General features: G+C 44.2%; 1 protein-coding gene across 1 annotated transcript in view; it reads right to left on the minus strand.

Annotated features, from left to right (window-relative positions):
• Positions 1–24771, minus strand: part of ttll7 (tubulin tyrosine ligase-like family, member 7) — a gene marked incomplete at both ends in the record, with an annotated part of 130043 nt that overhangs the window by 50828 nt on the left and 54444 nt on the right. Inside the window, 4 exons of the mRNA XM_080726034.1 lie at positions 4184–4319; positions 14639–14712; positions 16678–16825; positions 20475–20569. Coding sequence (XP_080582160.1) covers positions 4184–4319; positions 14639–14712; positions 16678–16825; positions 20475–20569 — 453 coding nt within the window. The remainder of the gene's footprint in view (positions 1–4183; positions 4320–14638; positions 14713–16677; positions 16826–20474; positions 20570–24771) is intronic.

Here is a 24771-nt window from a genome sequence, read left to right on the forward strand (position 1 = left end):
AACCACTTCAGCCCTATAGTACATTTCAGGCATTTGAAAATAGACAATCTACAAGCTCACAATACGTTGCGATGCGACACATTGTGAGCTTGTAGATCTGCTATTTTAAGATTTTTAGACATTTTATACATTTGAAAACTTGTGAAGGGACATTCTGCATAATGTAATTTCTACTTTTGGTACTTTTTGATGCCAATACTTTTGCACTTTTACTGAAGTAAACTTTGAATTCCAGAGAGTATTTTCTAGAGTGCAGTATTGATTCAACTTTTACTTGAGTAACAAACACGAGTACTTCTTCCACCACTGACTACAGCAGCTCCTACAGGTTGGTCAGGGCAGGGCAGGGCAGGGCATGTGTTGAGCAGGGATGGGATCCAGGTCACATAGCATGTTCCTCCGTGCATTGCATCCTTCCAGTCAAACTCACTGTCAGATGAAAAGAAGTGGCTGGTGACTGACTGCATGTGCATCGGATTAGACACATGGACATCTACACCCTCCTACATGACCAACTGCTCTATAGGGGCGTGTGTGTGTGTGTGCGCACTCTATATGTTTGTGTAAAAGAGCACGTCTGCCAGCCCTGAGCGAGTGAGTGCTTAAGCGTGGGTGCACATGCTAGGTTATTGTTCGCATATGTTTTGTTTTCCGAATGAAAGCCACTCGCATGCCTCATCTGTCTGCTGTATACAATCTGTGTGCATGCTGTGTGTGTGTGTGTGTGTGTGTGTGTGTGTGTGTGTGTGTGTGTGTGTGTGTGTGTGTGTGTGTGTGTGTGTGTGTGTGTGTGTGTGTGTGTGTGTGTGTGTGTGTGTGTGTGTGTGTGTGTGTGTGTGTGTGTGTGTGTGTGTGTGTGTGTGTGCCAAAGCAGTGCTGGCATGACATGCATGCATGGGCCCCTGATCCTAAGCTGAGCAGCCAGCTTGCCACTGTAGCCAGGCTAGGAAGCAGCCAGCCTGACCCCACAGGAGAAGAGGCTTTAACCTCATAAAGACCCCCAAGCCTCATGTACATATGGTACAATCTGCACCTTCTTTCCTCCACAGTCTCTCATATATGGTACAATCTGGACCATCTTCCCTCCACAGTCTCTCCTATATGGCAGTGGTTCTCAACCTTTTCAGGCCGCGAACCCCAAAATAACATGCCCAGTTCTATTGTGAAAATAGCAGATCGTCTATTTTCACAATTCTGCCTTTAAAAATCTGCCTTTAATATTTGACAATTTGGCCAATGTTTAATTTATAATTTTAGAGGTATTAAAAACTGTGCAGATACCCTCTATACGCTTAAACTGTGTTGGTTTGTTTACTGTTGAGTGAGAAATCAATGTTGCACATCATCTGGGGACCCCCCAAAATAATTTGGGGACCCCCCCCCCCTTTCCTCCACTGTCCCTCCTATCAGCAGTAACTAAGTATGTTTACTTGAAGGAAAACTCCTCCCTAAATCTTTTCTAGGCTCATTTTCCTACTTATATTGATCCCAAAAGACTGTCCATGGGGTCTATTAGGCAGAAATGCCCCTGTTGTCCAGTTTCCCCAGCAGAACGCAGCAGCTGTCATAGCATAGAGTGGAGCCTATCACTTTCACACTATTTGTTTGTTCAAAAGTGATTTTCTTTTTCATGAATGTGTTTCTAGTTGTCATTATAAACACATCCATGCCTTGGTTGTCCCACACAAGCCACCACAATCTCATAAATAATGTTTTGGGGTGAGCATTCGGCACAAGTGCCAATCAAAGTGACTGCACTGGCCAATCACAGGGCATCTTTTACGGGATTTGGCAAAACACATAAAAGCATAACATCTATTTAGCAGAGTGTGATGGCTTGTGTGGGACAACGATAATATGGATGTGTTTGTAATGACAACTAGTACCACATTCATGAAAAATAAAAACACTTTTGACCACAACAAATAGTGTAAAAGTGATAGGCTTATAGGCTCCACTCTATGCTATGAGAGCTGCTGGGTTCTGCTGGGGAAACTGGACAACAGGGGCATTTTTGCCTAGACCCCATGGACTGTCTTTTTGGATCAATATAAGTAGGAAAATGAGACTAGAAGTGATTTAGGGCGGAGTTGTCCTTTAAGTACAATTTTGAGATACCTTTACTTTACTGGAGTACTTCCAATTTTCAATACTACTTCTACTCAACAACACCATCATACAGTGAAGTATAACTCAGGCTCAAGTCCACAATTCCCACCAGAAAATAATGTCTGCACTCCTATTCTCCTTTGCGAGGAAAGATAGCTATACCAAGCACATCATTCTCATCAGCATTCAACTCATCCTCCATTCTCAATGGGCATTTGTGGGCAGCGACTTTGAGCTTATTTTTTTTTTGATTGATTGCGGAAACTTTCTTCTTACACAAAAACTGTGAGGGAATCAATATTAAAACAAAGTCCATCCTCATGTCCGTCTTCCGCCCTTGTCTCCTGAAGCACTGCGGAGAATGGAAATCCACTTCTCCTTGTCTCTCCTCATACTTTTACCTTCAAAGTTAGCTAGCTGCGTATCTCCCTGGTACCAGAGAGCCCTCATCATTTATTATGTGCATACAATTCCCTGTACAAACGTGCACATAATCTCAAAGTATGGCCACAAATCGGGGTGTGTGCGTGTGCGTGTGCGTGTGCGTGTGTGTGTGTGTGTGTGTGTGTGTGTGTGTGTGTGTGTGTGTGTGTGTGTGTGTGTGTGTGTGTGTGCGTTCAAATCAGTGCGCTTGACACGTTGCTGCAAGTTGTATAAAAAATTCACCCGTGGCAAAGCGGGCTTGGAAGTGTGTAAGGTAACTCATCAACTCTGAAAAATAAAAAAAGCAAAGTAGAACTGGCGAGTTACTACATCCGCAGAGCCACAAACTTGTGAGAGGAAAGGAGGGAAAAAAAGAAAGAGAAAGCGTGATAGAGAGAGGTAGAAAGAAGTTGAGGCGAAGATTACTGTAAGGTGGAAGGTGCGCAAGCAGAGAGAAACAGAAATGTGGTTGTGTGGGATTTGGCTTGGCGTGCTTTTCAAACCAGATGTTCACAACACGATAAGTACCTTTGGAATGAGGGTGAGATAGAGAGCAAGGGACATATGGACATTCTGTCAAAAACAGAAAGGCATCCTAACAAATGTTAAGGAGGAGACACACTCTGAATTATACTTGCGTGCCCCTCTTCCCTGTCTGGAGGACATAATCTAAATTCGGTGTGTGTGTGTGTGTGTCTGCACGCTAAATGCTTGTCTGCAGGTGTCTGTTTATGATGTATGCATCTTCATGTGCGTGTTTATCTAAAGTACGTGCGCGTGTATCTGCATTTGTAACACTTGTACATGTGATATTCTGTGGTCGTACGTCAGGTTCATGTGCTGCATGCTTGCTGATAATCCGCTTATTATGTATGCGTGTGCTTTTTTTGCACACATATCTGTATATCTATGTACTGTAGGTGCTTATGTAACTGTATTGTATGATGTGCGTGTGAGTGTGTGAGTGTGTGTGTGTGTGTGTGTGTGTGTGTGTGTGTGTGCGTGCGTGCGTGTGTGTGTGTGCAGGGGTGTCGCACCAAATTCTGGGCCCTGGGTACAAGGATTCACTCACATTTTGTGCTTTAACTATTGAAAAATAGCAGATATACAACCTCACAGCGCACTGAGTGCCTCGCTGCGAGCTTGTAGATCTGCTATTTTTTTAAACCATGGAAATTCTTTGAATATTTCAAATCCTTTAAGGTTTTTGGGGATTTTTTTTTCTTCTAATGTTTCTATGTCAGTGGTGCTCAAACCTTTTCATGTGAAGGACCCGCAAAATGATATGCTTTTGGCCACGGATCCCCATCTCAAAATATTTAGTTCCAGGGACCCCCCAGAAGCAACATTTTAGTTTAGTTTAGTTCTCTTAAAAAATCTCTTCTCTTAAAAAATACACATTTTCAAAACTTTTCAAAAATAGCAGATCTACAAGCTCACAGCGCTGCACTCGGTGCCGCGCTGTGAGCTTGTATATCTGCTATTTTTCAATAGCTAACTGCTAAAGTATAAAATAATGAAGGCCCCTCCACCTTGGGCACTAGTAACTCAGCCCCACTTTTCACCCTCTTGTGACACCCCTGTGTGTTTGTAGTGTGTGTGTGTGTGTGTGTGGAGCTGCGTGTGTGGAGCTGGTCTCAGCTATACGTGCCTTCATTCGTTTCAGAGGATTATTCATTTCCTTTTGAAGTGAGGCGGCTCGCCCAGCCAGGAAGGTCTGAAAGGCGGCAGACAGCAGACTCTCATACTTCTCCAAAAGAAGCTTGTCATCCGGAGGGTAAATACGTCTAGAGAGAGTAGGGGGTGGGGGGGGGGGGGGGGGTGGGGGGGGGTGAGAAAGATGATAAATGGGGGGATAGAGAGGGAGACAAAGATGGAGAGAGAGATGAGAGAGGGAGTCTGAGAGACAGACACATATCGTCACTGTCGGGCAGAAACCTCGTAGCGGTGCGAGGCGTTGTGTGCTTGTAGATCTGCTGTTTTCACTAGTTTAGTTCATTTATAAAATGATAAATACAAAACGAACGGTCTTGGACATACAAGGTTTCCACCCGACAACGACGATATGAGAGTGGGAGAGAGGGGGGAGAGAGAGCGATAAGAGAGGTGGGAGAGAGATAAGAGGGAGAGAGAGAGAGGGGGGAGAGTTGTAAATGGAAGAATAGAGAAAAGGAGTAGAGGAGAGGTGGTCAGCAAAAGAACGAGGAAGACGTGGAAACACAAAGGAGGAGAGAGACGGATGATATTGACCAAGGAGAAAAGGAGAGCGAGCGAGGAAGAGGCAGGGAGATAGGAAATAGGGAAAGATTGGAGGTGTAACAATGACAGAGGAGCGGGGAGGAGAAAGAACAGAAGTGAGAGTGAGTCATGGACGAGAAGGAGACAATAGGACAGAGGAGGAGGAGGAATGGAGTTTTGTCAAAGGTGAGAAGGGAGAGAACGAGAGGGGAGATGAAGGGCAGGTGGTCATAGAGGAGAAGCGACAGAACGAGGAGGGAATAAAGAGAGACACGAGGAGAGAAGAGGGAGTAGTGCGAGGCGCAGGGAGACGATGGAGAAAGGGAATGGACGAGAGTCAGAGAAAAGGGAAAAGAAGAGGGACAGGGTTAATGGGGAGAAGAGGAAGCGTTAAGTTCTGCAGAGCAAAATCCAATGTGGTTATTTAACTCAGAGTGGAAGATTTGACCTGTAAGAGTTTAATTAAACACTTTTGGCTGTGTGTAGATGTTAGCAAAAAGCCCCTGGCCACATGTTTCACCAGCGTGCTGTTATCCGTCCGCCTTTCCCTCCTATGCCCTGCAAGTCTAAACCGACAGTGTCCAGTGTTTATCTTTAGCCAGCGGGGATTAGAAAAACGCATAAACGTCTGCTCGCTTATCTCCCCCATACATCTCCAAACTAGCAGCAGAGTCATCGCGCCAGCCATCGAATTAAAACAATGACGAGTGCAGAAGTTAAATAAAGTGGTGCACAGATGTTAGGATGGAGCCATACTCCAAATATGGTGCTAATAGATGGCTGCTGGAGTTAAAACGTCTACTACTGGGTCCAGCCTTCTCTTTAAAAACATACAAAACGGTCTAAACTGGATGTGAAGTCTACCGTCGCAGGAAATTTCAAGGCACTGTTGTGCTTGCGCACAGCTGGTAGATTATGTAGATAATCTGTAAAACTCTATCGTTTTCAGTGTTCCATTTGGATTGTGCACTCCCAGCACTTTTTATGCCCGGTTTATACTTTGTCGTACCATGGGTCACGTGACGATAATAGCCATGCAACACTTTGTGAACTTGTAGATCGTCTATTTTCGGCACGGGTGGCAAGAAAGTAAGTATAAGCATAGGGCGTGAGATTGTGGTCAGGGCGAGCAGCGTAATATGCAAATGTGTCTTCATCACACAAAGTCTGCTGTTTTCATCATTTTAAAGTTTACATGTATTTCATTCAGTATATTGTTGAAAAGATCACCGTCAACAGGGAGAGACACAGACACTTTGCACTACTTGATATGTATAAAAGAAATAGCTGGACTATAACTTTCCTTAATGTATGTATGTATATACATTGAACATTATTTATAATTCATGTTGCACGTCAGGTTCTGAAGAGAACTACAAAATCATTACAGTTCTTTCCCCTGGTCCCGTTTCTGTACTGATGCCATATTTTTTTAAAAGGTACAATATGAGTTCCAAATACAGATATAAGCTCTGTGAATTCTGGAAAAGGTCTCCCTCTAAATCGGGGAAATACTGAAAGTAAATGTTAAGATGAAAGGAGGGGGCAGACCAGAAAGTTATTTAAAATGTAGTATGTGGTTTATTATAGTACATTGGCCAGACCAGAAGTCGGTGACACCTAAGGTTGCAAAATATCTTTGGTACCAGTTTGTTTGTAGGGTCCATATACTGTAAGTACTTTGAAACATGATAGCCTCTTAACATTTTAGCCTTTTCAAAAAAGCTTTAATAACCAGTGGTGTAAGGTATCTAAGTACATTCACAACGCGACGCCTTGTGAGCTTGTAGATCTGCCATTTTCATACATTTTGTACTACTACCTCAAGTACATTTTGAATTCCAGACTTTTACTTGTAACAGAGTATTTTTACATTGCAGCATTGATACGTTTACTTAAGTAAAATATGTGAGTACTTTTTCCACCACTGTTTAATACTGTATCCGGTACATGTAACAATTCATTTTGATTCACACACAAAGGCTATGGATAATATGACATATAAAAGTATATAAACATGTAGGCCTATAATAATAACCAGTAAGACTCCCTAATCGGGAGATAAGCGACCGTTGGTCGCTTATCTCCACAAATATCACAACCTCCACCTCTCACGTCATACGGGTAGCCATAGTTACACCTGGAATGTTGAATCTCCATATATGGAGATAACCTACGCATCACACAAAGTCTGACCTCACCAGCCCATACTTGGGCATGGACGACTTATATCTCCATATACGGAGATGGCCATATATGGAGATACGATGACATCACAGAGTCCACAGCTGATGATGTGGCGTGATGTCATACAATACACAAACAAGCCCTATATAAAGGGGCAATTCTCACCAGGGAAGAGAGCATTGCCTGGAATGTTGAATCTCCATATATGGAGATAACCTACGCATCACACAAAGTCTGACCTCACCAGCCCATACTTGGGCATGGACGACTTATATCTCCATATACGGAGATGGCCATATATGGAGATACGATGACATCACAGAGTCCACAGCTGATGATGTGGTGTGATGTCATACAATAAACAAACAAGCCCTATATACTGATGCGATACGATGACATCACAGAGTCCACAGCTGATGATGTGGCGTGATGTCATACAATAAACAAACAAGCCCTATATACTGATGCGGAGATATGAGCAGGGCAAAGGTGTGACGTGTGACGTGTGACCGACCGAGACCGACCGACCGACGGACCGACCGACGGACGGACGGCCGGTGGAGGTTTTCATAGTAAACTGCTCCCTGACGGTCGCAATGAAAACCTCCACCGGCCGTCCGTCCGTCGGTCGGTCACACGTCACACGTCACACCTTTGCCCTGCTCATATCTCCGCATCAGTATATAGGGCTTGTTTGTTTATTGTACCATTAAGACTCCCTAATCGGGAGATAAGCGACCGTTGGTCGCTTATCTCCACAAATAGGCCAAAAGTTTGTTTTAACAATTATTACACTCTATGTGAACATTTACATCAACAAATCCCAAGTACTATGCAGAACGACCCATTTCAAGTTTTTAATGTACAACAATATTTAGACAATAGGTCTACAAGCTGACAGTCCTCGTCCCTTATATTCCCATAGGTTATATGGAGATCTCAGTGTTTGTCAGTCCTTGTTCATTTATGCCCATATATGGACATCTCTATATCTACTGTAACAGTCCTTGTCCCTTTATGCCCATATATGGAGATCTCTTAACTGTAAGTCCTTGTCCTTTTTATGCCCATATATGGATATTCCTGATGTCATCAGTATATGAACATATATGGGCTTTCTGATATGCCCATATATGGAGATCTCTTAACTGTAAGCCCTTGTCCCATTTATGCCCATATATGGATATCCCTGATGTCATCCGTATATGCCCATATATGGGCTTTCTAATATGCCCATATATGGAGATCTCTGTATCTCCATATATGGGTATAAAAGGATACTTCAGGTCTGACATCAGGTTTGTTTATATTGGGTTGCTAGGTTTGACATCACAAACTCTATGGGCCATCTGACCTAGAAATCTATATTTGGGCATAGATGACTCATCGTGACCTCATCACACGTCGACCGCACGTGTGACGTGCGGTCGACCGCACGTGTGACCGACGGACGGCCGGTGGAGGTTTTCATACCAGTAAGACTCCCTAATCGGGAGATAAGCGACCGTTGGTCGCTTATCTCCACAAATAGGCCAAAAGTTTGTTTTAACAATTATTACACTATGTGAACATTTACATCAACAAATCCCAAGTACTATGCAGAACGACCCATTTCAAGTTTTTAATGTACAACAATATTTAGAAAATAGGTCTACAAGCTGACAGTCCTCGTCCCTTATATTCCCATAGGTTATATGGAGATCTCAGTGTTTGTCAGTCCTTGTTCATTTATGCCCATATATGGACATCTCTATATCTACTGTAACAGTCCTTGTCCCTTTATGCCCATATATGGAGATCTCTTAACTGTAAGTCCTTGTCCCTTTTATGCCCATATATGGATATTCCTGATGTCATCAGTATATGAACATATATGGGCTTTCTGATATGCCCATATATGGAGATCTCTTAACTGTAAGCCCTTGTCCCTTTTATGCCCATATATGGATATCCCTGATGTCATCCGTATATGCCCATATATGGGCTTTCTAATATGCCCATATATGGAGATCTCTGTATCTCCATATATGGGTATAAAAGGATACTTCAGGTCTGACATCAGGTTTGTTTATATTGGGTTGCTAGGTTTGACATCACAAACTCTATGGGCCATCTGACCTAGAAATCTATATTTGGGCATAGATGACTCATCGTGACCTCATCACACGTCGACCGCACGTGTGACGTGCGGTCGACCGCACGTGTGACCGACGGACGGCCGGTGGAGGTTTTCATACTAAACTGCGACCTTACGGTCGCAACTAAACTGCGACCTTACGGTCGCAATAATAAAATAGCATAATTAGGTAATTATTCCACAAAACAGGAAATGTCTATAACTTTGCTTAGAAAAGTGATCTGCTAGGCTAGGGCCAATTGGGTGCCCGACGTCCGAGTGCAATGTCAGCAGTGAAGCACCCTTCATTGATCAAAAAGGGAACGTTCCCTGCATTGACGCTGATGCGACGCACCTTGCATGGTGGTCAAAATTAAGAACTATGGGCTACGTGGAGTCTGAACAGATGAGTCTTCAAAGATGGCCAAACCGTAACATCCTCAGTGTACATGAACCCTAGCATCCCGCCTATTCTGGGCTGAACATTCAACGATTGTGAGCAACACGTTGTGAGCTTATAGATCAGCTTTTTTTGTGGCAAGTTGTGATCTTGTAGATCAGCCGTTTTCAGCAATGACATTGAGCTATTATAGAGCCCTACGACTCCAGCTAACTGAGTATATAGTAGGGTTTAAATGGTTTTCATTCAGAGAGTGTAGAATCAAATGGACCCATCTGTGTACAGTGTACACTCTCCGAGTTACAGATTTTGCTATGCAACATTTGACAACTGACGCCTAGCTGATCTCAGAAAATAAGTCAGTGAAACTTTTATTCAAACAGTTTTGATTAACTAGTGTAATGAGCACTTTTCCTCTCATCTGATAGCCTCAGTTGATGCAGAGGAGATTGACACCGGAGCAGCTCGGACAGCTAAAGCCTTTTATTTAGCTGCTAGTACAAAAAATAATGACTTCATTATTTTTTGAAGTCATTCAAAAGCTGCTCCAGTCAATCTCCTCTGTTGTCCCTGCTCCTGTGATGCACTGGACTAACCGTATTAGGCTGAAGCGCGCCGGTAGAATCCCTTTATCCCCAGTTGATGATTTTAATATCAAACTGAGATACTCCCTTCTAACAGACCCAAACGTTGTTATTCTCATTAAAACATTTTTAATTGCATTTGAAGACGTGCAGGAGTTGTTTTTCTCTTATACGCACCTGTTACCTTTGTAGGTATGCAAATACAAATACCGGTATGTGCTTTGTATTAGTCTTCTATAAATGGAGAAAATTTATGAAAGACATTTAATACCATGGAAAAATTCTGCGCTTGGCCAGCTGAAAAGAAACCGGTACAAATTTGAGCGGCAATTGCAAAGTGTCTGCCTTGACGTTTCTATATGGTATATAACAGACAAAGGCTGCTGTCACAAGGTCACTTGAGGCCTTGTGGACATTATTCAGCAGAGAGAGCAAGGTCATGACCATACTCAAAAAGCTGTCCAACCAGAAGTGGACTGGTGATGACTTATGTTGATCAGCAACCAAATGCTACCACTGAATGTTTTCCCCTGCCAACAAAGACTAAAGATGATAGTAGAATCCATGTAGTGTTTTGACCGCCATGATCTCCCATCTTCCATGAAGGAGGCCACATAGAAGAGATACCAGGGTGGCAAGCCCCCTTTTCACTCTACACCAAATATCTTTCACTGAAAAAAGCTGATCCACAAGTTCACATCGTGTGAGCTTGTAGATATGCCATTTGCTGAATGTTTGGCCCCAGAATAGGCATGCTAGGGTTCATGTGGTTAAATAAGTGAATGAAAGAGATTGAATAATGTTTTTGTCTCCTATGTATGACATGTTCTAATCAAAACAAGTTAGATGATTTTTTTCATTCTTTGGATCTATGGTTGTCATTGAAGGCTGATAACTGCGACTAAGCTACCACTTGGGATGGGCTATCATGTTGAAATATTATCTAGGGATATACTGTAGATCTTTTCAACTACCGATTGGTGAAAATTCTGGCCTGTTCTCATAGACTAAAATTGAAAGATCAGCTGAAGCAGTGACTACTTGTGTTCCTTGCATCTCTGCTTCCTGAACATTTGATCATTGAATCACCCATACAAACCCCCCACTCCAAGTGTTTCATTCGTAACCGGACGCTCGCCCCAATACACCCAATTCGCCCCAATTTTTTCCCGTGGACCGAACACCCCCCAAGCGGTTCCTATATTCTTGCATTTGTTTTACTGAGATTAAGGTTAGGAATACATTTAGGGTTAGACATAGTTTTGCTGAGGTTAAGTTTAGCTATAGAGTTAGGTTTAGGCATAGTTTTACTGCGGTCACCGGATTTGACCCGGGGCGTATTCATTTCATCTACTGTACCAGCACATTTTCCTCCCATGTTTTCCAGTCAGTGCTGAAACCCCACGGTACACCTTGCATTAAAATGTAACCTGCATATATAATATATAAACTGGATAAGGAAAAACATTAACGCATTAAACATTGAAATCTGAATGTGATCAGATCTGCCTGATAAGGTCTGGAGATGGTCTGGCTCACATTGTGAGTCAAAGATCGCTTGTTGCAAGCGTGAGGGTGAGATCAGATCGTTTATTATCCAGATCAGATATCCAGATACAGAGCACCTTTAAACCCAATAAGACCTGAGGCCGATTACATTTTTTGTTTCTAAATCTACATTTTCTGAAGAACTTTTCATGTCAAGGACCAACCAAAATTAGTATGTATTTGGCCGCGAACCCCCATCTTAAAATATTTTGTTCCAGGAACTCCCAGAAGCAAAGATTTGAGTTAACAATGTTCTCTTTAAAAATATGTTATTATTCAAAGATTTGCACTTTTCAAGATTTTTCAAAAAAATCATTCATTTGGTTAACTAGCTCTTACCCGTTCAAAGATATGAGCTCCGAAATGATGTGCAGTGTGTGGGTTATGGGATGTGCACTGTGCACACAGTATATGAGGGATGGAAAGTAACTTTAACTGGTGCTTGCATGCTAATATGTAGGAGCATCAATGTAAGAAATACCCGTTCCATTTAACAGCTACAGAGATACTGTGTACCGATCTGCATGATTTTTGGACAACATCTGTAACAGGGCCAGAACCCCGCCCGCCCGCCTGCACACACACACACCCCCCCCCCCCCCCCCCCCCCCCCCCCCCCCACCCCCCGTGTGTGTGTGTGTGTGTGTGTGTGTGTTTGTGTGTGATTGTGCATGGCCTGAACAACAGCACCCCTCCCTTAACATGTGTGGTCACAAAAGGTACTGTAGGCTAAATAGATATAGATACACCATAAAAATGCGAAAATACAGCATATGATTTGTGAAAGTGACAAACAGGCTTCACAGTTATGTCAGGTGTGTTCATATGCTAATGGTGATGCGATTTCAGATCAATTGCTCCAGCCACTGAGGAGAAACGCTGTTTCAGACAGACAGACAGACACTCACTCAGACAGACAGACAGACAGACACTCACTCAGACATTCGCAAAATTATAGTATAGATATGATTTATAGCTAAAAACTGAAATGACACAGATGCTTTCCCATTTATAATGGGTTAAAGCCAAGGCGTAATGGTCCTTGCACACTGCACGAAATAACGAGTGGCAGTGTGCAAACGTGATTGACATAAGATGAGGTCAATTTGTTTTTACGTGCTACAAAACTCGCTCCTATATTCGTCCGAAGAAACACAGTAGTGTGCAATTGGACCTTAAATGTGACCAAGATCAAAATATATCATCTTAAAACTCATCCTCACATCCTCTAACAAACCCACACACACACACACACACACACACACACACACACACACACACACACACACACACACACACACACACACACACACACACACACACACACACACGTGGGTGCGCACACACACACATCGAATTTGAACATGTCGCTCCCTATAATGGTTTGACAGACACTTATTAAATGATAGAGAAACAAGAGGGCTCTGACCTCTGGGTGATTGTTGTTTTGGTGGTCTTTGTAGGTCACATTTTCACCTAATGGCTGATGGGTAATGTTAGCGTTTATTAAGGGAACGCTTCTAATGAGGAGCGGCTCGCTAATCACAAGCTGAGAGGTCTTTATTAGTGGTGCCCCAGACGGACCCTGGCCCACATGTCTGATGACTGTCTGGCTACCTTTCTTTCAGAGGGGAAGTAAGTGACAGTACTTCACTTATGAGCTCTGACTCAACTTCCCACACTCAATAAGCAAGAGGTCAAGAGGTCACTTAAGTGAAAGAGAAGCTGGTGAAGACAGACTATGAATGTTTGTCGACTATCTGTTTTCACTGATGAAAACTAAATAGGTTATTGCAACAACCTCATGGTCCGCAAAAACATGTTTTAGTCGAATAAATCAACTGTAGATTTAGTTGACTAAAATCTTATGATATTTAGTCAACACAAAATAAACCCAAACTAAAATTTAATGTAATTTTATTCAAAAGACTATTTGCTGTCAAAGTTAACACTATCTGAAACGATAGCGAGAAAGAGAGAGCAGGGGATGAGAAGTTAATCCAAAGGGGCAATAGTGTGCATTATGTGTGTACGTTTGGGGTAGTATTTATGTATGCGTGAAAGACAGATTGCGAATGAGAGGCAGGGAAGTGTAGAGAATGAGAATGTGTACTTAGAGATGAGTGACTGTACGACTAATAGTGTGTGGGAGACAGTCAAGAGACGGAAAGAGAAACGGATAAGAATGTGTGAGGAACAAACGCAGGAGCGGGAGGGGGAGCTTGTTTTGAAACACAACATCTTGTTATCACATTTCCCTCTGTGGCCTTGGTAGGGCCAGCGTATCGCAGCTTTAAGCTGGGGTGTATGGAGAAATCACAAGAATGACTCGGGGAGCGAAGGGAAATTAACAATGAACCAAGGACAGGTGGCGAATCTGAGGGCAAGAGTTGCCGAGGCATGCTCCAAGGCCGTTTGCTCAGTCTGTGAGGTGACTATTAAAACCCCACGCCCGCCAACAGCTCCTTGCCTCTGAAGTACTTATACTAGAGCGAGAGAAATTGGAGGAAGGGACGAGGAGAGACAGTACTTCTGATTGGCCAAAAGAAATGGTCTCTGTTATCTCTCTCGGTCACAGTCTCTCTCTTCCTGTCACAATCTGTGTTTTCCTGTTCCGATCTCTATCTAATCTCTTTACTGTCACAATCTCTCTTTACTGTCACAATCTCTCTTGCTGTCGCGAGCTCTCTTTCCGTGCACTCTCTCTTCCTGTATCTCTTTTCCTGTTGCGATCTCTCTTCCTGTTCCAATATCTGTCTTCCTGTTCTGATTTATTTTCCTCTCCTGATCTCTCTCTCTCTCTCTCTCTCTCTTCTGAAACTCCCTTCCGCCTTGCGTTCTCAAAACTTCAGGCGTTCTGCTTTCCCCTCTATTCTCTGCGGCAGCATTATTTATCCACCCCAGAGCCCCTGTGCACTGCGGATGACCCCGCAAATGTATGCAAAGCCAGCATTGGTGGGTTAGGGGATTGGGGGGGATGGAGAGGGAGGTTCCCGACGGGAACGCCCCGACCCGTTCAATCCTCTTCCTTACCTGTAGTTGCCCAGATGACGCTTTTCATGCTCCTCCCTGGAGATCTGCTTGCGGACCTGCGCCAGTCGCTCTTTCTGGAGTCGGGGGAAGGAGAGGGTACAAAGAAAAACAAACCAAAAAGACGAGAGGGGAAGTACATGTAAACCTTTCAGCCGAAAATCACCCTCCATCTCCACCTCTGAATCCTTCCATCCCACCCAAGATGAATGGGATGAAGACAGGCATATCTTCAAGTAGAATAAGAAAATGTGGATATGGGTCAAATATTTTGTCACTGTCGGGCAGAAACCTTGTATCTCCAAGTTTCAAATGTGTAATTTTTTTCGTAAAGTAAAGCCCTGCCCCATCATATACAAGACTGTCACTCAAAGCTAGTGAAAATAGCATATCTACAAGCACACAACACCTCGCACTGTAGATCAGCTATTTTCCCCATTTTAAATAATTTCTAAATGACACAAACAAACGGTTTTGGACATACACCCGACAACAACAATTCATTTTCTTCCTATTGTTGCATTTATATTTCATGAAATGAGAACAGGTATATCATTGTGGACTGTGGAGCTGGTCCTTTTGCCAAAAATCAGTGATATGTGTATTTGTATGTGCACGCGCGCGTTTGCCAGGCCGCTGATGTATGACGTTAAAGGCTAAGCGGGACGTGCCTGCGGCAAACCTCACACCCCTGCCGACTTGCAAATCCAAATCCTCAACAGCAGTTGGGGGCCACATCTGCTGTGCCCCACTGGCTAACTGGTGGGTGCAGAGCTATAACATGTTGCATCTAATTGCAACATTCTCGTCTGAAGACACCGGGTTGCATGTCACGCACCTCCCCATCTGCCCCGCGCTTTCTGTCCCTCTGCACGCTCCATTCTTGAATAAAACTACATAAAACAAAGACAATATTTTAAAAGAATAGCACCTTGGCGCCGTCCATCCCTGCCTTCCCTGCTGATTACTGTCAGATTGATCAGAAAACTAATCAAGGAAGGTGGTGGGAGACGCTATAACATATCCCCCCGACCCCCGCCACGTGGGGAGCTCCCAGCTAGGGAAATCATGCGCTTGTTTCGCAAAACTTTCACTTATTTTGACAATAAGGATAAGAAAACAGCGGAGCTTTATGGCTGTCAGTGTTTTATTTAGTTTTCCTTTGCTGTTTCTCGGCTTTTGTCCTTATTTCCACCCAGGAGTGAGGCTTGTCTGTGCACACCACAGCACGCTGGTATATTTGTTGTTTTGTTGTTTACCTCGATGCGTTGCATTGCTCAATATAAAATAAAGATGTTTCAGTGAGAACAGCGCCTGGGAGAGTTGGAGAATTGATATTTTGCTGTTTCTTTCTTTTTTTTTTCTTTTTACACACAACTAAAGATCATGTTATCTCTGATGAGAACCCTGCACACTGACTGAAGGCAATGTGGTGTCATTTCTCTGTGCTCTATGTTGGAACAGCAGGAGACTGAAGAGCAGACTGTATGTATGTGAGATTATGACTGGAGGTTTGCCTGATTGGGAAATGGCAGACCTCCAGTCATAATCTCACATACCGTACGTATGTCAGAATCCCTCTGGAGAAGCCTTGCAGTGGGTTAGAATTTAATCAGTAATAATTGTTCATATCGTTTGCTGTCGGGGCAAAAACCTTGTATTTCCACATTTCAACTTTTTTAATTTTTTGTAAATATTGACACAAATATTGACAAATTCCACAGACAGACTGAACCATTTTCAAACTGGACTTCCTATTTTGGACATGATATTATACAGTAAGTGAATATTTTCACCCTCCAAATTATTATTATTATTATTATTATTTTTTCAAAAGTAGTGAAAATAACAGACCTGGCTATACAATGCGTTGTGATGTGACGCATTGTGAGATTGGCAATTCTGGCTGCTTTTGCATGACATGCAAAGTTGAAATAATGGAGATACAAGATTCCTGCCCAACGGTGGCAATATCTATTTATTTATTTATTTATGTATTATTTATTTGTCTTATTATTGATTTGTATTGCTCGAGGCGTTACCAGTTCTTCTCTCCTCCGCTCCAGCGTGTGGCGCTGTTTGTCCTTGTCTGTGGAGGCGGCGGACAGCTTCTTCATGGAGCCGTGTCCGTAGAGCCGCCTCTGGGCCTCCGCCTTCTGCTGAGCCAGGTTACGTTTCTTATCACTGGCCCTGAAACCCCACGCACACACACAGACAATATATTTACATTACTTGTAAGGACATTACATAGACTTCCATTCATTTTTATGCAAGTCCTGTGGCCTTACTAACCCCTAATCCTAACCCTAACCCTAACCCTAACCCTAACCATAACCCTAAACCTAAACCTAACCGTTGTGGGGACCTACTATTTTGTCCCCACACTGTCAGAGGTCCCCTGCAGGTGACTGTGTGAACATGCGTTTAGTCCCCATAAGTATAGCTAGACACACACACACACACACACACACACACACACACACACACACACACACACACACACACACACACACACACACACACACACACACACACACACACACACACACACACACACACACACACACACACACACACGAAACACCCGCCGACGCGGAGATAGAGATACAGTCAGAACGCACAAACGCACAACAACAAAAAAAACACACAGAGGCTTGAGATTAATGGGACTAGTCTGTCTAATTTGGAACGAGCCGGCCGTCGCGGTCTGGAGAAGGAGCAATTCATTTGAGCCAATCGCTGGCCCTTTAAATTGGATATTGAGTGCCTTTGGAGGACCGAGGTTTGTCAATGTCCATGGCCGCCGGCCGGGTCGGAATTGATCCCCCGGTGATACAGTTTGTGTTCAAAGCGCCACCCCCCTCCCCCTACCCCCCACGCCACAAGCCCCTCCCTTTAGGGCAGTGGTTCTCAACCTGTGGGTCGGGGCCCCCAGGGGGTCCCCAAATTATTTTGAGGGGTCCCCAGATGATTAGCTTAGTGTGCAACATTGTTCTCTCACTCAACAGTAAACAAACCAACATAACGTTTAAGTGTATAGGGGGTATGTGCATATTTCTAAAGTGAAAATGTAAGGACTTTTTAATACCTCTAAAATGACTAATTAAACATTGGCCAAATTGTCAAATATTTAGAGGCAGTACCGTGTTATCCAAAATGTCTTAGTGCTCGTCAGGGTGGGGGTCCCCGGTTAAAATATGATTATTTTGGGGGTCGCGGCCTGAAATGGTTGAGAACCACTGCTTTAGGGAAGCAAAAGCCATTACTACCGGTATATATGGAGAAAGTGAGTGATGTAGAACAAACCCCTCATTCAGTCCACTAGCAACACATACAGGCAGAGAACTCACACCCGTCACTGTTTGGAGCAGGCACGTGTACACATAGACATCAAAGGGGGCTTGAGCCCCTGCCCTTTTAGCCGTCTGTAAAAAAAGTGCCCTCTCCAGACAATGAATGCAATTTTTACTATGGTGAAAGAAATGCAAATGCCCCTCTTTTCATGTCATACCTGAAGGCAGGCAAGAAAATTGCCTTGTTTAAACTGTCCTGAACTTGAAGGCAGCATCTTATGTTGAAAGAATTGTCCTCTCTGCTTAGAAACCAAGCATCGAAAATAGCCGACCTCCAAGCTTGGAGGTCTGCTATTTTCGATATTTTCACCAAAAGGGCCCTTTTAGAAATGTCAGCCCCTGCCTCTCTAACATTCTCTGCACGTCCCTTGTTTGGAGTGAACGGGGGGGTGAGCCTAAGATTTATTTGCCTGGATGGAAGAATCAAAATCTTCCCTTTTAATCTCTGGGAAACAACAAGCAAACATCAGAGGATAAACAAATCACTCCAATGTTTGTGCTGAACGAAGCCAGGCGAGAGTTTGTCTGAAGTCACTCTATAGCGGCCGCATGCATTTGATTCTGATTATGCGCGCGCGTGCGCACGTGTGTGTGTGTGTGTGTGTGTGTGTGTGTGTGTGTGTGTGTGTGTGTGTGTGTGTGTGTGTGTGTGTGTGTGTGTGTGTGTGTGTGTGTGTGTGTGTGTGTGTGTGTGTGTGTGTGTCATTAGCAACAAAGTGGCTATATTTAGAGGGGAGAGAGGACAGGGAAAGGGTGAGGGAGTAGAAATGGAGTGGGGCGAGAGAAAGGCTAGAGGTCGGGTCTAAGATGATCAATCAGTGAACAGACTCACTGTAGCCAGTGGGGACATGCGCTGTGCGCGCACACGCAAGCACGCACACACACACACACACACACACACGCACAAATGCCCACAAACTCATCCACAAACACAGTGTACATACAAGCCCATATACAGTAAATAATACATGTGTAAACCGAGCATCAAACATAAACATATAATACAGATGCAAACAAATTCCTCGTACTACTGTACACGTACTGGACGATATTAAGAATGACAAATAAACAGATCACATTCACCAAACAATGCAAGCATCAAACATGCACGCACAAAGATAGCATAAGCTCCAGTGTCCCCCACCAAATAAATAAATAAAAATAAACTCCAATTTTAAACACACACACACACACACACGCACGCACGCACACACACACACACACACACACACACACACACACACACACACATTCAGTGGTGTAAAGTAACTAAGTACATTACTTAAGTACTGTACTTAAGTACACTTTTGAGGTATTTGTATTTCCAATTTCCAATACTTTTACTTCTACTACACTACATCTCGGATCCAAATATTGTACTTTTACTCCACTACATTTATTTGAAAACTTTAGTTACTAGTTACTCTGCAGATATATATCCACCTGTTTCCGCGAGACTTTACTGTAGCATTAGTTGTGGGACACTTCCGGTTGCAGACATACAAGCTGTCGCGTCGCAGATGCAACCGTTGTGAGCTTGTAGATCACTCTCGGCTGCAGCGCCGGAAGCTGCCTGCACATTCTGCGCAATGCACGATGGGATGTTGGAAAGTTGTGGATATATTATAATATTATAAACCATACATAAACCACTTTAGCCCTATTTGTATACCTAGGCTATTTGAAAATAGCCAGTCTACAAGCTGTGAGCTTGTAGATCTGCTATTTTCAAACATTTAGTACTTTTACTTTTGGTACTTTTAGTACATTTTGATGACAACACTTTCGTACTTTGACTCAAGTACATATTGAATTCTGGACGTTTACTTGTAACGGAGTACATCTACAGTGCAGTATTGATACTTTTACTTTTCCACCACTGCGCGCATGCCCTCGGCATGGCCGAGTGAAGTGTGCACAAAGAGCACAATGGGGAGGCTGAGCTTTGTATGTTGGCCTTTTCAGTGCTCAACCCCCGCAGCAAAGCTGGCTCGCGCCTTTTACAAGGACGGCGGGTTTTTGTCCGCAGCCTGAGCCTCGTAAACAAACGGCCAGGCATCTCCACTGACACTCGGTCTGAAAACCCAAGACTAAGAATGGCTGAACACAGCTGCATAACATGCATGAATGCATGAAAGAAATGCCCAAGTTTTCAGGGTTGCTAAATTTTGAAATGAATAAATAAATACATTAAAATAAAAAAGATTATATAAAAAAAAAGGCCAGGAGTTTGAGATTGAGACTGATATCGATCGACCGCACACCTTTAAACATTCAGAACGTTGTAAAAAAAATAAAGTTTGGACGTAACTTTTGGACTGGCTGTTCACTTGAAACGTAATGGGTCTCTGGGGGAAACTCCCATCTGTGTGAGCATGTACACATATGTATTATGTATGGGTATGCTTCTGTGTATATGCTGTCGGTGTGTGCGTGCGTGCGTGCGTGCGTGCGTGCGTGCGTGTGTGTGTGTTCGTGCACGTTACCTAATGTTGAGCAGTTTGAGGGCGTTGAGAAGCACGCCCTTCTTCACGTCGTAATCTATCTTCTGATCAGTCCCAAAGCTTGGAGCGCGATTGATCTGCCGAGAGACGAGAGCAGAGAGTATAACAACAAAGAAGTCCTGTACAATTTGAAGGGCAGATTTAGGGCAAACACAAGGGAAACCGAGAGAGAGAGAGAGAGATGGGGAAAAAAAGAAGAGATGTTTTTCAATAAAGATGATAGAGATAGGAGGGAGGTCGAGCAGGAGGAGGAGGAGGTGCAGAGTGAGAGTTTTGTTTCCCACATTGAAGGACAGCTCAAGACACTTAGCCTTTGCCAGGACGTAAATACTGTCTGGCGAACATGTGCATGTGCTTGTTGCGAGGGCGCGCTCCATGATGTGTGCATATGGTTTGTGTGTGAGCGTGTCACCGGGTAAGTGACCCTGTCCATCTAAGTCGAGCACAGCGGGTCGGGGTGTAGAACTCTCTAAACTTACTTCTGACTCCTGCCTCGGCACTTTGGACACCCTGTGTGGCACCAGCAGCACACAGGGTGTGTTTGTCAGCCCCACTGTGCTTATCTCTTTATGACCATCACGGCATTATCACGGCTTCAATGCCACTGTATACAGTCAGGAGGAGTGCACAGTCCCCACCTGCTCTGTGAGCCTCGGGGGAAGGGTTGGTATAAGCCACTAGGGATGGGACGATATGAACATTTCATATCACGATTATTGTGACAAGAAACCGCGATTTACGATATTATCGCGATAATAGTCGCGAGGCGTTGTGAGCTTATAGATCGGCTATTTTTTGGCAAAGACATTGATAGAGAGTGAAAAAAGACGATATCACGATAAATAAAATCTCCATGTTATGTTATGAGTATTTTTTATCACAATATACGATAATATCACTTATCGTCCCACCCCTGTAAGCCACCTGTGATTCGAAGCACAATGTCTAGCGAAACCCAGGGAATAAAAAACCAAAGAGCCTCCACCTTTCTTTAGAGGAACGATTTCCAACATCGGCGGGCGGCGGGGTTCACATATCAATTATTACACCAGACGTGACAAAATCAATTCTCCCTTTTTATCCTTTGTTGTGCTCCGTCTCTCTCTTTCTCCCCAGGTGGTAAAGGTAGATTGTGCGAGCCAACAAAAGGACCAGCGAATGGAGAGGAGAGGGGGAGGAGGAGGAGGAAAACCGAAGAGAGAAACAGAGAGAGAGAGAGAGAGAGAGAGAGGAGGGCCGAGGTACCTAATTGAATTGCGTTCTGCCTAAAAGGCAAGTCAAAATGACGGTGCCATGTTAGGTCTTTTTAAAGCCTGGGTCGGGTCTTTGCTCCTCGAGCACTGAGATAAATGTGCCCTCCGCCCCCCCTTCTCCATCCTCCCACCCCACAGAATACTCGAACACACAGTTTCCTTTTTCAGGTTGGAGACAAAGGGAAAATACTGTGGCTTTTGCCATAGTAATTAGCTTGGTAGTATAGCAGCTTTAATATGTTTGTAGGGTGTATGTTGGCAGCGTGAGCAGGCACACACACACACACACACACACACACACACACACACACACACACACACACACACACACACACACACACACACACACACACACACACACACACACACACACACACACACACACACACACACACACACATGAATAATTCAATAACCTCCAGTGTAAATGTTGAAAGAGATATTCAACATATATACAGAATCTCAGGGCTCCAATCTTATTTCCTGTGGAAGCCTTAATCCGCAGCAGCACAGTGAGTGTATTTGTGTCAACGGCGCTATTCCTCCCGCAGCTGGATACAGTGCAACTCATTAAAGTGGTGCAACAGCCAATCAGTCAGTCACATGCTAAGTCACAAAGCACCACCGAGCCAATGAGGCGTCTTACAGCGAGACCGCAAAACCGTCCTGTCTGCCAATCGGGAGCCCAGTCATAGGTCATGGAATGCCGAAGGGGAGCCAATGGTAGCAAGGCCGTGCCGCGTGACGTCGGGCGAATCGAAACAATAACAGCCGGGCCTCACGATGGGCGCAGAGGGAAGAGAGAGATGTGCAAAATTTCCGTGGGACTCGCAAGGCTTCCTCACTCTCTCTCTCCGAGAACTGCTCTGTCTCGCTTTCTCTGCCCTCGTCTGCAGCTAGCCGTTGCTAATCCCAACACAAAGGTGCTTACTGGTGTGTGGCGGGCCGAGGCCCGGAGCTGTAAGGTAATATTTACATCACAACCGGCTCATGATAACCCGAGCCCTGATGTAGCTGTCTATAAAGGCCCGCTTGTCTACTTCTAAAGCTACAGCATACGAGAGGAGGAGAGTGTGGGCGTGTGTGTGTGTGTGTGTGTGTGTGTGTGTGTGTGTGTGTGTGTGTGTGTGTGTGTGTGTGTGTGTGTGTGTGTGCGTGTGCGTGTGCGTGTGTGCGTGTGTGAGTGTGTTTCTTTCCTTTTTTCCTACAAAGCAACCGTTTATCAGAATGTGCAAGCCTGCGACTGTTTGTATGTGGACGTTTTTTTTATTTTTTGTTTAATCTTTTTCCACACTGCAACCGTTTATGAGAATTGTGTTGTGTGTGTGTGTGTGTGTGTGTGTGTGTGTGTGTGTGTGTGTGTGTGTGTGTGTGTGTGTGTGTTTGTACGCATGTGTGTGCGTGCGTGATGGATGTCTTGTGTGTGGGGGGGGGGAGTGTGCGAGGAAACAGAGAGCCTTTGCAGCTCTTTCACTGGATGGAATGAAACGTACAATACATTTCTCTGTGTGCTTGGAGAGAGACTGGTACTACTGTACACTTCCACCTACACTACTACTTACCTAAGAATGAACACTACAAAAGAGAAGGAGACAGAGACGGGGGGGGTCTGGGTTTCATTTAGAGGGCTCCCTGTGTGATATGACAGCCACAATGAAAAGAGTATGGCTCTGTAGCGTTGTAACCTATAGGCTATACCAGTTGGATTTACCAGTGATCCTTGCATGGCGTTCCCTCATTGCCTGTCTCATTTCTCATTATGATTTGCGGTGTCAAGCTGTCACTGTGTTAGACTGGCACCATGGAGCTCGCCTCTCTTCATCTTAAAGTCTCTCTCTCTCTCTCTCTCTCTCTCTCTCTCTCTCTCTCTCTCTCTCTCTCTCTCTCTCTCTCTCTCTCTCTCTGCCTATGTCACTCCCCTCCTGGCTGGTTCCTCTCCACTCTCTCTGGGTTCTGTCCGTCTGTCTCTGGTCACTCACTCGCATTCACATATCGTCGATGTCGGGCAGAAACCTTGTATCTCCAAGTTTCAAATTTGTAAATTTTTTCACAAAGTAAAAGCACTGCTTCATCATATGGCCATCGCACAAAAGTAGTGAAAACAGCCGATATACAAGCACACAGCGGTGCGAGGCGTTGTGTGCTTGCAGATCGGCTGTTTTCACTATAGTTTAAATCATTTTAAAAATGATAAATACAAAACAAACGGTTTTGGACATACAAGGTTTCCAACCGACAACGACGATATCTCTGTCCGTGACTCGTTAGCACTCACTCGCTCGCTTGTTTCTGCGCTCGCTCTGCTCATCTCTCTCTCTCTCTCTCTCTCTCTCTCTCTCTCTGTCCTTCTCCTTCGCTCTCTCCTCTACTGCTCGCCTTCTTCCGCTGTCTGCACTCTGTCTTGTCTTCTTGCGGTCACTCTGACTCTGAGTCGCTCTGACTTCCTCTCTGCCCACTTGTTTCCTCTCAGACACTGGTTGTGCTACCTGTCTCCTTCACCTCTAACTATCCAATCTCTCTCTCTCTCTCTCTCTCTCTCTCTCTCTCTCTCTCTCTCTCTCTCTCTCTCTCTCTCTCTCTCTCTCTCTCTCTCTCTGTCTTCTCCCTTTCCTGTCTGGTGGAGGAAGTTGGAGAGGTCTGTTCCTAATGAACCCCTGCAGCCTCCTGAAAACCCCCCGCTCTGATTTCCTTAAGTGTCTCTGGCAGGGTCTTAAAGGGGCCCTCCTCGTCCTGAGCTCTGAGAGGCTTTCAATAAAAATGTCAGATGAAAAGATTAGAAACTCCTTCTTTATTTTATTTTTTCCATTTTTATTTTTTCCACTTTGACCGGGCCCAGCATCACGCCGGTGTCTCTCAAATATATCAATCAAAAACCGCCCGAACGACTTTGAGACAAGAGAGAGAGAGAGAGCCGAGGAAAACATTTTCATCCCCGTAATGTTTCCCAGCACTGTTTTCTTTTCTCTTTCTTCTCATCTGTTCATCCAGTAAGTAAAGATCACAAGGCAAGATGCACAGCCTGCACA

The sequence above is a fragment of the Nannobrachium achirus genome, assembly GCF_963921795.1.
Source record: "Nannobrachium achirus genome assembly, chromosome: 1".
Classification (NCBI taxonomy): Eukaryota; Metazoa; Chordata; class Actinopteri; order Myctophiformes; family Myctophidae; genus Nannobrachium; species Nannobrachium achirus.